Source organism: Ornithodoros turicata, chromosome 1 (genome assembly GCF_037126465.1).
Source record: "Ornithodoros turicata isolate Travis chromosome 1, ASM3712646v1, whole genome shotgun sequence".
Lineage (NCBI taxonomy): Eukaryota > Metazoa > Arthropoda > Arachnida > Ixodida > Argasidae > Ornithodoros > Ornithodoros turicata.
Window position 1 is genome coordinate 91,564,963 of NC_088201.1, and position 14,927 is coordinate 91,579,889.

Here is a 14,927-nt window from a genome sequence, read left to right on the forward strand (position 1 = left end):
TAGCGGTGCGGTGAACGAAAGAATACTGATAACAATCGGTCGAAAAGTGTCTACATGCCGGCAATGGCGAATTCTGCTCTGTTGAGTGGAACTCAGCGAAAACAAATTTCGATAATCAATTTTCAATTCGCCAGCTAAAATCTGAAAAAACATCTTCAGTCTATGCAATATCCGACGGTGTGCCAACGGCTCAATACTAACCTGTTTGTATAGAGCAGTAACAGATGATCGCATATCGTATGAGCCACAGATAAAGCGAAGGGCGAGCCTTTGCACGCGTTCCAACTTCGTAATATTGGACACTGTGTAAGGGTCCCAGACCACGTCAGCATACTCAAGGATAGGGCGGACGAGTGATCGGTACGCTGCTAATTTTGTCGTACGGGTACTGTGTCGCATGAAGCGTTAAGGTACCAGAGACGCTTACTTGCTCTTCTCGTGATGTAATCCACATGGTTATTCCAACGCAGGTCTGAAGATATTATAACTCCGAGATACTTGTAAGTATCGACAACACGGAGTGGCACGTTATTTAGCGAACAGGAGTAAGAAAGTGGGCAACGTTTGTGTGTAATTGTGATTTGAACACACTTAACCGGATTCAGATCCATCTGCCATTCCGTGGCCCATTCAGATATGCGATCGAGTGAGTCATTAAGTACTACCTGATCTTGCACAGAGTTTATACTATTGAACACAATGCAGTCATCTGCATACAATTTGCAATGTACTGATACTCGTCTGACTAAATCATTAATGAAAATAAGAAAAAATACGGGACCGAGGACGGAACCCTGCGGTACCCCGGAGCGCACTTCTGCCCTGGACGAACAACAACCATTGACGACAACAAATTGCGACCTATCCTTCAAGTAAAATTGTAACCAATTAACTAAGCGTTCGTTATTGATAATATAAGACAACTTCTTCATAAGTTTAACATGAGAAACACGATCAAATGCTTTCGATAGATCCAAAAACAGAACATCAACCTGACCATTATTATTCAATACGTCGGCTAGTGTGTGAACAGTTTCAGTTAGCTGGGTAATAGTTGAAAACCCACGCCTGAATCCATGCTGAGCATTGGTGAAAAAGCCGTCTTGCTCTAGATAACAGATGATGTGATTACAGACAATGTTCTATTAACTTACTGCAAACCGGTAGTAACGATACCGGTCTGTAATTGAGAGGACACAAAGAGTTCCCGGACTTAAAGACAGGTACAACGTGTGCACACTTCCACTGTGTTGGTATCTTGCCAAGACACAAGGATTTGTTGAAAAGCAAAAACAGGTACTTGGCACACCACATCGGGAACCGATTTAAAAATGCAGCAGCTAGGTCACCTTGATTGTGATCTTTTTTCAGACAGATTTAACAATGACACCAAAATTCCTGCCTGAGATATAACAAGATCAGGAATGAAAACAGTCTTATCAACAATAGTCAAGTTCGTGTCTCCATTGTCTGTTATAAAAACATTTGAGAAGTAATCGTTAAAAACATTCGCTATAAGCCCTGGATCATCGGTCTCGACATTATTATGCGTGGTCCGATTAATGCATGATTTCGGACCTCTTAGGTAGTGCCAGAATTTTTCGGGACTTTCTTTAAGCTAATTATGCATGATAACATTAAAAAATCTAAATTTGGCAGACTTAATCTCTGCCCTCAGTAATTCAGTGTTTCAATCTAGATAGACATGCGCTGTCAACCTTACGTTTCCGCATTCTGGAAGTCCGCCTCTTTAGCTGTAAGACATTTCGAGTGATCCAAGGGTTATTTTCCCGCACTTTCTTAACTCTGTATGGTACGAACAGCTGCATACACGTGTCAACAAGACCCTTGAAAGTTATCCAGGCCTCGTCTATGTTATCGCAATTGCCCAACATATCCGCGAAACCGTCAAAATTGGAAGCAAGATAGTCGACAATACTTGTATCATCAGCGTGGTTAAAGTCATAGAAGGTGTTAAAGGCAGGGGACGAGCAGACACGTTGTGCCAGTTCGCATGAAACAGACACTATACGATGATCTGATATGCCATCATGTATATTCACGGAAAAGGGCTTGGAGGCGATTCGAGAAGATAAGAAAACAAGGTCCAGAATAGATCAACCGCTTTGCGTGATACGTGTCGGACCGTGGACAATCTGGGACAACATTGACGAGAATATAAAATCGGCAAAAAATACTGTATTAGCACAAGCCCCACTTAGAGGAGTACAACTATCCCAGTCGACACAAGGCAGATTAAAATCTCCGCCTATTATAATAAAAGGATGAGTAGAACAGTACTGAGAGTAGAAACGAGCCAGTGAAGAAAGAACACTAATATCAGAGTTAGTAGCCCTATACACCACGCCAACAATCATTTCCCCAAACGGAAACAAAACTTTCACCCAGAGTGATTCAACGTTTTGAATTTCAGGCATCGGGCTATATTGAACTTCTTTTCTGAGAACAATAGCTACTCCACCACCCCTGCTGGACCTGTCCTTTCGTAAAAGGACATGAGATGGGGGAACAATTTCTCTATCCTGGACATTCTCATGAAGCCAGGCTTCAGTTATCAAAAGTATATCAGGGTTATATACCAACAGTATCATTTCTATTTCTTCTGTTTTGTTAACCAGGCTGCGGGCGTTTATCGTTAGTATTTTGAGTCTTGTGTCATCATTGGTTGGGATCGAGTCTGCCTCGAAAAATCCTGAACAGGCAGCCTTCAGGCCAAAATGGCGTATTAATCATTTCAAAATCTTCAGCGCTAGTGGTCAAACAAAATGAGGAACAAGTATTTACCCTCGTTCTGAGTTGCACACAACGGAAGGCTCTGTCACCAAGTGCAGAGCGTGCCACATTATTAATATCGTCAGTTGTAGTTGTATTTTAGCTCGTAATAACTCTTGATACCAACGTGATACTGACGGTATCATCATAAAATTACGTAGTCTGTGTTAGAGCCCTGCACGGGCCCGGGCCCACGACCCGGGCTGGGCTTGTTATTGGCTGTGTACTCCGGGCCGGGCCGAGCCCGGGCCGACAAAATACGCCAGCACCGCGGGCCGGGCCGGGCCCGGGCCGTTAAAATACGCCAGCACCGCGGGCCGGGCCCGGGCCGACAAATATGTTCCCGAGAGTCAGGCCCGGCCGGGCCACGCAGCTAATTCCACACAATGGAGATTCATTAGGTCATATCATCATGCGCTTGCGTCATTCCTGTGCATATTTTGCAAAGACAAGCAAAGGATACTGCATTATGCATATGATTCTACCCTCTAGAACATTCTCAAAGCCACTTTATATTGCTCCTCACTCCTCACGTATTTCACAATCACTTTGGCAAAGCTTGGTGAGAGGGGTAGGGACTGAGTTAAGTAGTTTGTCGACAGCATGCTCTACCTCCGCAAAAACTTGACAGTGTAACGATAACGCTCATGCCCGCGTGCGTTCTGGATTTAATTTGGTCTCGTGCGGTTACGATGTTAAACCGCCATCACTTGTATGTTTGTCTTCTCTCTTTATAAATTTACTTATAAATTTGTTCGATAATCGCCAGAAACGCGTACGTCGCGGCTGGAAATACCAGGCCGGGATCTACTCGCCGGGCCGGGCTCTATTTGCTTACATGCCGGGCCGGGCCGAGCTCTAGTCACTGGGTCACCGGGCCGGGCCGGGCCGCATAAAAATATGAAGTTCCGGGTCGGGCCGGGCCATTATTCGATGCGCCCGGGCCGGGTCAGGCCCGGAAAAGTCGCCCCGTGCAGGGCTCTAGTCTGTGTATCGTCTGCGGACCGTAGCTGTTGTCCTTGCTGCACCCTTAGAACTTAGAACATTTAGTCAATTTGTCGTCCAGAAGGCTATCACAGGCGCCAACCTGCCAATTTCATCCGGCAATCTCCCGATATCTGGAAAGTATCATGCTCGTTCCTACAGTTATACATCACGTCTTATTCTTTATCTTACGCGAAAGCTCCCGGGCGTGTTATCGGTGTTATCAGGTCGGGGCGCGAAAAGGGAATTGTTCGCCTGAGATATGTCCTCCTCTCCCTGCCCAAATCTGTTCCTCCTCACGTACTCACGCACCACCCTGTAAAGTGAGCTTCCTTGTGTAGTCCTCTGCTATCAGGTCAATCCGGGTTTCAGAGGGGGTGTCCCGGAATGCTGCTCTTGTTTGCGAAATCGCCATACTTTTGGCGAAATTATTTTTGAAGTCAACGTTGGCCGATTCCTGTTTTTGCCAGCATTGGACATGTGTTTCCTTGCATTTGCGTTAATTCAGACTTCATTAATTCGAACATCGTTTGAGTCTCCCTGAAGTTTGAATTAACAGGCTTTTACTTTGACAAGTGGGCAACTAAGCAAGCAGTTTCGTGTATAATCTTGTGTGCCATACTCACAAAAAGCCACCACCTTGCTTGACTATTTCTGTGTTCCTCGTCTCTGAGCTTCTGAATACATGTGCCTATTTAATGCAGCTGTGTTTTCCATTTACAAGATGTGTACCCGTCACTGCTGTATGATGGAAAGCTTCACGAGACCAACAACATCCGGGTGCAATTTGAACAGTTTGACATGGAGATGTCTCACGCGATAAGCGCCGTTGCAACAGCGTTGGAACTTTACTGGGTCCTCGACGTGAATATACAGCCGAAAAATAGGAATACCTAGACTGTTATTGAGTATCTGATTGGAGTACGCCACAGCGTTCTGTCACCACTGGCCATCCAACTTCTGACATCTCTGGAGAGTGAATAAAGGCCATCACCCCCACTGTAAGACTGTTTTGTGCTTCTTCTTTCCTACAGAGAACACATGAAGATCTCACATGCTGGCCAAGCACCACGAAGCACAGTGCACAGCCTCGTGCGTGTGGATAATGCCTGCAGACTCGGGGCATAGTAAATGTATGAGTAGCAACGGCTACTACTCTTCTTATGACTACCTGCGGTTACCGCCTGAGCAGTAAAATTCTGCGACAGCTGTTACAACCTTTAGAGGCAGTATATTTTACTGTCGCTTGGTCGCCAAGGGTAGTAACTGCATACATAGTAATGTTCGCTACCCAGCTCATTACTACACGTGGTTACTACAAATGTAGTAGAATTCTGCGACAACCGTTACTACACTACATGTAGCATCCATTTCGACCTTTTTTCTAAGAGTGTGCCGCTGCCATCGACTCAGCAGCTCTATCGTCAACGGCTCTCGTGCGGAAGAAAACGTCATCGGGCAGAAGTGAGCTACCTTTCTGCATATGTAACTCGAGAGTTTGCTTTTATTGTGCATGACACCCTGTGCACACAGCAGCAAAGATATCAGTAATGTCAGAGTAGGCATGAGCATTTTCTGCACAAGTTCATATCAATGCAGCGTAGCCTACTGTGTATGAGTAACGAGGTACAGTGAACTCCCTCTAAGTTGAAATTTATGCTTAACTCAAACCCACCATAATTTTTTTGTATATCTACTCCATTGTAAAATGCATTCAATAACTCAAATTACTGCTTAACTCAAGCAAACAGTGGTGGATACTGAAGCGGTTGAGTTATTGAGAGTTTACTGTAGTAACCAGGCTCTACTAACAAGGGTCCGGCCAGCTCGGCTCTCATTCTCCTAGGTACCGTACTGGACAGATGGCAGTGGCTGAAGAGGTTGCGAATTGCACCACTCCACATGTATCAATCCTTGCTTTTGCAGCTTCAGTTGGGCAGCAACAGGTGGTCAAAGGAATGCCTACCAGGAGAGGGCTCTTCGTCATTTTCCACGGGTAGCACGGAGTCTTCATTACAGTGTGAGAATGGATTGATAGTGTGCTAGTTAAGATAACTTCTGCTTCTGAGATTATGTGGGATTTGAAATGTGTTACTGTTAGTCCGTGAGCACTTTTGCTGTTATTCTCGGTAGAAGATATTTTCTGATACTGAGTCACTGTCTTTTTCTTTTCTGTTTTGCTGCTATCATGAATCACCGCTTGCATTGCTGTTGGGGTACACGAGTGTCACATACTGTAAAATAAAGCACTCCAGTTCCTTTTTTTTTTTTTCATTGACATAATGTTCAATCTATTATTTGTTACCAGGAGTCCAGCAATCAGCACTCCAGAACATAGAAATGCATGATCCGTTTTTGATGCAAGACTATAATGAAGAAGGACATATGCACAGTAAGTTGGGGGGAACCATGTTTGGAGCAGTAATCTCCTGCCATCATTGTCTTTGGTTGAGGCCTTATACGTAAGCCAGAGCTGCTCAACGTTTCCGCAGGTGTAACTCCCTTCGAAATGCAAGGAGCTTTGGGATATGGATCACAAGAAGCCCTCGACATGAGCAGCTTGCAGCAGCCCGGTTAGTGAACAGCATTGTGTTTGTGCCTGTGGCGGTCCCAGTAAGAGCACCGTCATACGACCGTGCAAACATTACGACATAAAAGAAAAAAATATCAAGGGTGGTAACAGATGTAATCTCGGGTGAACAGTGTGCTATCATGCCTTTGATCTGGCTTCAAACCAAAAAGGAGCAAAAATTAAACATAAAAAAATAGCGTGAGGAGAACAAGTACAGTCAAACGAGCATTCAGCGACCTTCAGCATGGCAAGTTCCGTGGTGTGCACAAAAATTTCGGGTTCTTCCTTTCGCCGAAAGCAACCCCGAAGTGTCATATGCTGCAACTCTGTAATTTACACGACTTCCCTGTGCCTTTTACTTACTTCTACTTGAAATTCCTTACAGAAACTAGTGGGGTCTGCATTCATTCCTAATTTCACATTGTTTTACTATTAGCAGAGGCTTGAACTGGAAATGTTACGTGCTTGGTTCGGCCCGGGGTCTCACAGTAACACCTAAGTTGTGGTTGTGCTCTCAGAGTTTAGTAGGAGCATTCACACTGTTTTATTAATTTATTTATTTGTTTATTAATTTTTCTGCTTTTTTAAACAGCTCGGTTTCAAACCGGTTCAGTACTGTGTCTTTTCTCTTAAACATAGAATCTCTCTGAGAGAGAGAAAGGTGGATACAAGGGAGAATGAGGGTATCAGGGCACGGGAGTGCGTAGCACCTGCCTACAACTGCAGGTTTTCTTTTTCGCTCTTGTGAAGCGAATTGTCTTCATAGAAAAAAAAAAAAAGAACACTGTATTTATGACCCATACTTTTTCTGTTTCCAGCAAGCGAAGTATACGGGGTGAACAAAGTTAAGCGTTCACGAGCGCTTCATAAATAGGCGGACAAAAGAAAACTAGGCACTATTTGTCTTCTACTTGAGTAAGAAACCTCTGCTATATAATTAGTGCCACCTGTTTCTTAGTCAAGTAGCGTAAAGATGGCATCGGGTTTTATTTCATCGCTGTGTTTATGAAGCGCTCGGGAAAGCTTAACTTTGTACACGCCGTATATTGAATGTGATCAGTTCGTTTTGTACCTCATGAAGTGCTCGCACTGACTGCCTCTAGTTTATATCATTGAGAAAGAATTGTTTTTACTTGTACTGCATTGAAGCTGGTAATGCCGTTTGTATACAAATGGCATTACCAGCTTCAATGCCAGCTCAATACGCATGCGACTAGAATTCATGAAATGTTCGAATGTTGCATGATTGTTGAGAGGGCCCTGCTGCTTTGACCCCTGTTTGCAGCCACTTACCTTTCCCACACTGCAGTGGGTCAAGTTGCAAGTGTCTCTAGACGCATGCTGTCTTCGAACACATACCTACCAAATCATCTGCCAGAACAGCGCCAGTGGGGCTCTGTGTCTGTCAGAGGCACATCACTTCACTGTCAGGCATCATCGTCAGACGTGTATTCCACCAGTGCTCCCCTGAGACCCCTGTCAACTCCGCATCTGCATACACCACGTCAAGCACTGCACCGCGAGCATGCAGGCATGACTATCAGTGGTATGTTGCCCTGTTATAGTATGCTGTGACCAGAAGGTTTGACTTACTGTCAACAGTATATGTGACACTAAATTGATGAATAAAGTATAAATGGAAGTACAAATTTAGATAAGAAATACACATTGCAGATTGTTGCATATGCAGTAAAAAATGCCTTTATGATAATAATTAGCATGGGTAAGCCATCTTGGAAGCCATGCCCACGAAATGAGAGTGTGAGCACCGTTTAATTCTGCGTTCCTTGAGATGGTGAAGAGTGGTATTCTATTGAGATTTGAGATAGCTCAAGCTATGCACGACTAATTCTGATACCTTTCGATATTGCATTGATGGGTAGCACGACATGGTCAGGAGCCACAAATCGTTATAATTGTAGTCATTGGTGGTATGCACGTTGTGATTCCAACAGCAGCACAAAGTGCACGAACGAAAAATGGTAGCCACTCAGCGAGATAGGCAGAGGTACAATGCGACAATAAGTCCCAGTGAAACATGTTGGCCTTTCAATAAATATATATTCCCCCCCCCCCTGCTTCGTCCTCCTTTATGCGCCAGGTGGCGCTGAGTGCTGGGTTAACAGGACGCGTCCTTGCGTCACGAGGGGCTTTTGGCTTCTTCGGGAGGCTTCTGGCAGTTGGGTTGTTCGGAGCGCTGTTTCGGGTTCTACTTCGACAAGTCGTTTGGGTAGTAAATGCTTTAAGGGTATTCCCTTGTCTCTGCTGTGCTTCCCCTGCGGCTGAACGGACAGGGCCCTCTCCGGGAATGGGCTACTCCTGTTCCTTCTCGGAGGAGGGGTTTCCCACAAACTCCAGACAAATGAAAAAATGACTAGGAAGCAAGCAAACTGATGAAGATGATACATTCGTGTTGTGTTTGTCCCTTCGTGTTCCCTAGTCTCTGTGTTTTACTGTATGCATCCAGACAAATGACTACCAGAATGCAAGCTTTGAGGCGGATTCGACTATTCTCTGATTCTTTAGAGGCACCCAAAAGGAGTAACACTTGGTTGAAGCACCCTGAAGGAGTCTAAAACAGCCAAACGGCAAAAGTGCATTAACTCAGCTGTTGGTGGTGGTGTGTTCCGGATTATGTCTCTCAATGGAATGCTCTAGATTTCTTTAACGTGCGACATTGTAATTTAAGGTGGCAACGTACATGGAAGGCTAAGGCAGGGAGCTGTCCCAAATGATGACGGTCATAGGTCCGGTAAGAGGCGACGATGCAGGAAATATTACCTTTCACATTCCTCATCACGTGGATGCATTTCCTTGGTAGGGTTCGAGAAGGAGGTGATCAGGCTTCTCCACATGATAAAGCTTGCACAACAGTCTCCCAGTGAGCAGCCACAACTTATCTTGGAGAGCCGGGGTCCTACGACAACAGCTGACCATGCTCTGATTGAAGAGCCATTCAAGTCATTAGCAGGCTTCCTGACGTTTGAAAGAGAGCTCGAAGAAAGTGCGGAAAAAAGGGACAGACTGGTACAGATTTTGTTTTAAGCGAAAGAGTTATTTTCTACCGTCCTACACTTCTCAAAGCCTTATGACATTTCCACTGCTCTTCTCTTATGCCACAGGTAGCATTCATGAAATCTGTTGGTGGAAGCAGCACCCGAGAGAAGACATTTAGAGTCCTGTCACGGTTGTTAGACCCCTGCGTCGCCAGAGAGTTCAGCCTGTACGGTGCAAAGAAAAAGAGACGATTCTGCGACTTGAGAGTTTGGAAAGTTCTGTGCTGTAAGTAGCTCAAAAGTAAACATGTCCTGGGATGATGGATTTAGGTTGTTTCCTTAGCATGCTTTGGGGACAAGTTGTCTGCGGAAACAACTAGGCCAACGGGTCTGGGAGAGGGGCTGCCTGTATGAATTAAGCGCTATCGTCCTATTCCGGTGTAGTTTGTCTCGGGGAACGTGATCAGCAAGCAAACAACAACAACTTTATTTTCGGCCTTGGAGAGTGGGGAGTTTCATCGCAACAGGCGATACTCTACCCCAGTGCTTGGTGGAATGGGGGAATAAAATAACGTGCCCCTTTACAATAACGATCGAAGTCCGATGGTGTCCAGAAATGTCAGAAGACCTTTGAGCGCAGAGCGTTGCTGGGCTGGATTGGGCCAGGGACCAATTTCGTCCATTATGCATTGCATTCTTTTATCAGTTTCTATATGTTTCACAAGCTTTTGTGGTGTTTAATCATTGAGCCCATAGGGATCGATGGTGATGTACTGTAATTTGATATAGTTGTATGGATTTCAGCTTTTTCAGGACACGGATTTCATGTTTTTGCACTTTCTTTGAACTAATAGGCTCAGAAACGATGTAGCGAACAGCCTGCTGTTCCTGTCTGCAGCTCTCTTCATGGCCCGTGCTTTGTGTCCACCAGAAACTGCCCTGTAAAGCTGCAGTAAACTGCCTAACCTGCTCACTACTCATTTATATAAGTTCGAAGACCGTGGGGAGGAGAAATTCATAATGGCTGCAAATGACCCTATTGCTCGATTCTCAGCACCGTCGCTTTTTTTTTTTCATATGTCCCTGCCCTTCTCCTAAAAGGTACCTTCTGTTTTTTCTCCCATCGAAAACAGCTTGCCTGGCAGAGTATACCACCGGTGCTACCAATTAGGGTACTATGAAAGACGTGGAGAACGCAGCCATGTCTTGGCTTCGTCATGCACCACAAGCAGATGAGAGGCAGCAGATCAAGGAGCAGAGAAGCCATGGGAGCGACAGCACATGAGGCTTTCATTACCACACTTCCAAAACGAACTGCAATTTTAGTACCTGAAGCATCATTGTGCTTCAACATATGGCTACCTACACTTTTTTTTTTCAAATTTTACAAGCCAGTATTTTATTACCTTTCATGTGTTGTACATAATGATAAGTGCACAGTACTTGGAACTTTGAGATATCCTTGTCTTATTTGAACCTGCCATCGCCTAAGTACCATCTTTTATTCACACACTGTTGTGAGAAGAACCGATACCTGGTCGCCGCATCTCATCAACATGCTCATGCAAAGTTCGAGCCTCTTTTTCATTAGAACTTACCTTATTGTTTGAATGCCAGGGTAATATGAAAGGTGGTATTTTCTGTTTATTTTACAGATTGTTCAGTGGGTACGTTGTACTGTGTTGCACTCTTTGGTGCCATGCTATGTTTATGGTCATTTTTAATTTTTATATGATGATGTTTATGTGACATAGAGAAAGGAACACTCTCTAGCCAGGTCTTTCGTAAGCTGATATGCCCAGTGATTCATTTTAGGTAATTATGTTTTAAGCTTTTTCTTTTTACTGTGCTGTTTGTTTGATAAACATTTTGGAGCATCTCCCTTCCAGCAGAGCAGTCTGTTATTGTAAGGCCATATAGTACATTTGATCTAGTCAGGCATCCCTATGTTCCCCCTCCTTATATTATGTTGTGCATATATTTATGGTTACATTAGTTGGTAAAGTTATCCCCTTCAACGTGCTCAGTGACGTTCCTGTTCTAAAAATGTCCCAATTGAATAAATATCTTGTGTGTTGTATGCAGACAATAAGCAGGGAGTACACTGTGCCCAAATATAGGTATATTTTGACCACGCGTGTTCTGTGTTTCGTTGCATGGCAAACTGTGTGACCTGCTTTGTTACACAGTTTATATTTCTAGTTGAATATTTGCAAGAGTACTTGTACAGCAACAAGACAACGCCAAAGTACAACAACAGGAAGACCACAACAAAGCTGATCTGTGATATACAGTTTATTACTGTGCATTGCTCTTTATACTGTGATATTGTGATTTATTGTTATGCCAAGTGCTTCAATTCCGCATGCAAAGGATGTATGTAGAATTACACTTGCGAGACTCATTTGGGAGTCTCAGTAGTAAGAATAAATTAGTTCTTTTCTGAACTCGCTGCTTCAAATTTTCAATCACCGTTGTGCAGGCGCATTTAGTATTTAGTGCGCATTTTTTTTTTAAGGGAGCCAAGCAACACAGAAAAATGGAGGGGGTAGGAGAGGAGGACCGCCCTTCGGGCACATCCCATTTGTGTACCATGCTAATCCCAAAGAAAGCCACACGGGACCTGCCAGATAGTAGGAGATCGTAGATCGTAGGAGAAGAGGAGATGGAAACAGCTACAACAGAAGTGCTCATGGCGTGCTACAACTCGGAGTGGCGAGAAATCGCCATGCAGCGGGGACTAGAGGGAGAGCTCTTTTTCAGAGTGCCCCGAAGCTTAGAGGAGCAGATTTTGCCGCTAGAAGGCACTGCCCCTTTAAGTTTCGGCGCAGCGGAGCACCTCCTCTACTCCTTGGTGCACCAGTGGAACAGAGCCAGCGCTGCGGGTTGGAGAGAACTCGATGAACGCTGGATGGCTAGTCAAATACCGTGAGTGTTTTTCTTCGTGTGAGTTGTCTTTCGGTTTTTGTTTGTAGAATCTTTACTCTGGTACTTTATTACTAGACTGGATCCCTGGGTTCTTATGCAAGAGCACGTTCAGGAGTACGACCATGAAAATTCCATGTAATTGCGAGAGGCAATAAATGCGTATTGTCTTTCGCATCACGCAACTCTCTCTCTCTCTTTCTCTCTCTGCCCCAATACAATAGAAGAATAGGAAACCACAGATCCTGCGTATAAAAGTGAGCGTGGGATAATCCGCAGTTAAAGATGATGTCGGCGATGGCAACGAAATGTTGGCTGTACTTGCACAGGAGGTAAGTGCATTTTTGTGTTTAGATTGTTTTTTGAGTAATGCCTCTTTTTCTCTATTTCGTAGGTTCACTCCACTGGAGAATTATTTCAAATTAGGGGGAGGGACTTCATGCCTAACATGAGGTCCGATTAGGCTTCGCGAAGTTCAAAATTAGGGGGAGCTTTGCCAGCTCTATTCAAAATTGGGAAGGGGCACGAATTCATGGCAAACATGAATTCTGATTAGAGTTAATGGGGAATTGGGGGGGTACACCAGTACACACCGCACCAGTCAAAATCGGGAAGGGGTGAGAGAATTTATGGCGAATACGAATTCTGATTAGAGTAAATGGGGAAGATTTGGGGGGTACATTTTAATCTGACCTTATTCAAAATTGAACTCCTCCTTTCATTTTTCGTCAGATTATTTGAAAATGGGGGGGAGAATTCTTGGATAACACGAATTTCATTAGAGTCCATGTTGATTATGCAAAATTAAGGAGTTCCTAGAGGGAGAATTATTTCAAATTGGGGTTAAAATTAAATCCTTCTTTCATTTTTTCGTCTGGTTGTCATCGTCGACGTTATATGCGATATCGCAGCGACATCGAGTAAGACATGGCGCAGGGTCCAAAGTACAGACGACACCGGCGCAATGCGAGGAGGAGGAGGAAGAGCTCTGGTCCTGCGTCGATTGATCGAAAGCCCACGAGGGGCATCCATTCACGAAGTAAACCGTTTCGTGGAGAAAAATGTAAGTAGTCCAGCTCTGCTCTGAGCGAGTGTATTCTATGTATGGCATTGTTTTTCAGGAAACAATAGCCGCTGTCACCGCATATCATGAAACACAGGAACAGCCATCCAGCAACCTCCCCGATAGCCGAACTACCTGCCTGTATAGCAGCATGACCCCTCCTTGTGCAACATCGGACAAAAGAGCCCACGAACGTCCTTGTGAATAGAGTGCCCGTGGAACAAAGTGCAGGCATCTATCGACCAACTCAAGAGACGTCTTTGTATGTATTCAATAAAGATGTTTCCATGAAAAAACACAGTGTCTCGTCAAGGTTATTCGAACTGTTTAATGCGTTGCATTTCGATAACCAAACGGCATTTCAATAAATCGGTGACAATGTTCACGATGTAGACTGCTTGCAAACGTTGCTGCTTCCGCAGGGCGTACTTACTATGAGCAATGGCACGAGTGAGAAGGTCCACGATGTCTGCAGAGACGTAGTTGAATTCGGTGTTGGTCCAGCTCACAAATTCGCTCATCAGTCCCAGGGGTCTGTCCGGAACTGTTATAAAGACGTTCTTGTAACGGGCGTAGATTCGACGTACCATCTTCTGCAGCGGCCCCGGAGATATCTCTCCTATATTGCCAAAGCCCACCATGTCTATGACGTAGCGAAAAGCAGTGATGACGAGCTCGTTACGGGGACTCTGCGTGTTGAAACATTCAACAAAATTGTGCTCAAAATTCAAAATTCAATTGTAACAAAATTCAAAAACAAAATTGAATGACAATTTTGTAAAGCGTGGTAGGTGAACATTTTCACGTATTGATGACGCGAGCGCAGTGCGTGCTGCCTTTATACGGTGTTTTCAAATAAACACACAATGAAACGAGAGTGAAACCGAAACGGAGAAGCAACCCGTTGCCGCTAGGAGCGTGCGCGCAGTGGAAGGAGCAGAGAGCAAAACCAAAACGGGGAGCGCCCGCGAGGAGATGACCACTTGATACCGGCGGCGCAGAGGGCGCTAGGAGTGTGCGCGCATTCATAGCAGCCGCGGAGAGGTGCTCTAGTCACTTGCTTGCTGGCTCTCGTGGAGTGAGGACATGCGGTCGGTCGCTCCGCCGTCCCCGTGCTGCGTCAGTCGAGCCTTTGACTGGCGTCGGGATCCGATGCACCGTCACCGCGGGGGAAAAGGTGAGTGATTTGCCTTGCCCGATGTTTGCGCGTTGTTTTACCGCACTCGTGTTAAGCCTTTTCTCGCATGTTTGCCGTAACGGATAGGCCTTATTCCCTGTACGCGCATGTTTAGACTTCTTTAGCAGTGACCCGTAGCGTACCAAGCCTGTTGACACACGTTTAGCGTTCTGAGCCTAGCGTTTTGTAGTTGTTGTCTTGTGTTAGCTGTTGAATTTCGTAGCGTTGTGCGGTGATGCTGTGGTTAGGCCTAACCGGTCGCCCCTAAGCCTTTTCCTCGATGTGTACTCGGTGCTCTCTAGCAGTAGCGGCTACACCTTTTCCACGCACGCTGGCATGTCTAGACTTGTTGAGCAGTGTTGCAATTTTACTTGCCGCTAGTATCTTGTTGTTCTCTGTCTTTCTCACATTGAGCTA

The 14,927-nt window shown here is 45.0% G+C and overlaps 1 protein-coding gene across 4 annotated transcripts; it reads left to right on the forward strand.

Annotated features, from left to right (window-relative positions):
* The first annotated feature begins 5,197 nt into the window (after positions 1-5,197).
* On the forward strand, positions 5,198-11,310 carry LOC135366242 (uncharacterized). 4 transcript variants are annotated; one of them, XM_064598923.1, is made up of 9 exons: positions 5,198-5,241; positions 5,704-5,797; positions 6,086-6,169; positions 6,270-6,350; positions 7,659-7,895; positions 9,039-9,101; positions 9,171-9,376; positions 9,472-9,631; positions 10,479-11,310. In XM_064598923.1, the coding sequence occupies exons 3-9, from the start codon at positions 6,118-6,120 to the stop codon at positions 10,514-10,516; spliced, it is 837 nt and encodes a 278-aa protein (XP_064454993.1). In that variant the 5' UTR covers positions 5,198-5,241; positions 5,704-5,797; positions 6,086-6,117; the 3' UTR covers positions 10,517-11,310. The 4 variants fall into 4 exon arrangements, with proteins under 4 accessions (XP_064454993.1, XP_064454987.1, XP_064455009.1 ...); XM_064598917.1 differs by lacking the exon at positions 5,198-5,241 and adding an exon at positions 5,248-5,403; XM_064598931.1 differs by lacking the exon at positions 5,198-5,241 and adding an exon at positions 5,467-5,623.
* Positions 11,311-14,927: the final 3,617 nt, after the last annotated feature.

Excerpts from the sequence above, each read along its gene's own strand:
- LOC135366242 (XM_064598923.1), top strand. The coding sequence starts at position 6,118 with ATGCATGATCCGTTTTTGATGCAAGACTATAATGAAGAAGGACATATG. Across the intron at positions 9,102-9,170 it reads TGATGACGGTCATAGGTCCG|GGTTCGAGAAGGAGGTGATC; the intron begins GTAAGAGGCGAC and ends TTTCCTTGGTAG. Across the intron at positions 9,377-9,471 it reads CGGAAAAAAGGGACAGACTG|GTAGCATTCATGAAATCTGT; the intron begins GTACAGATTTTG and ends CTTATGCCACAG.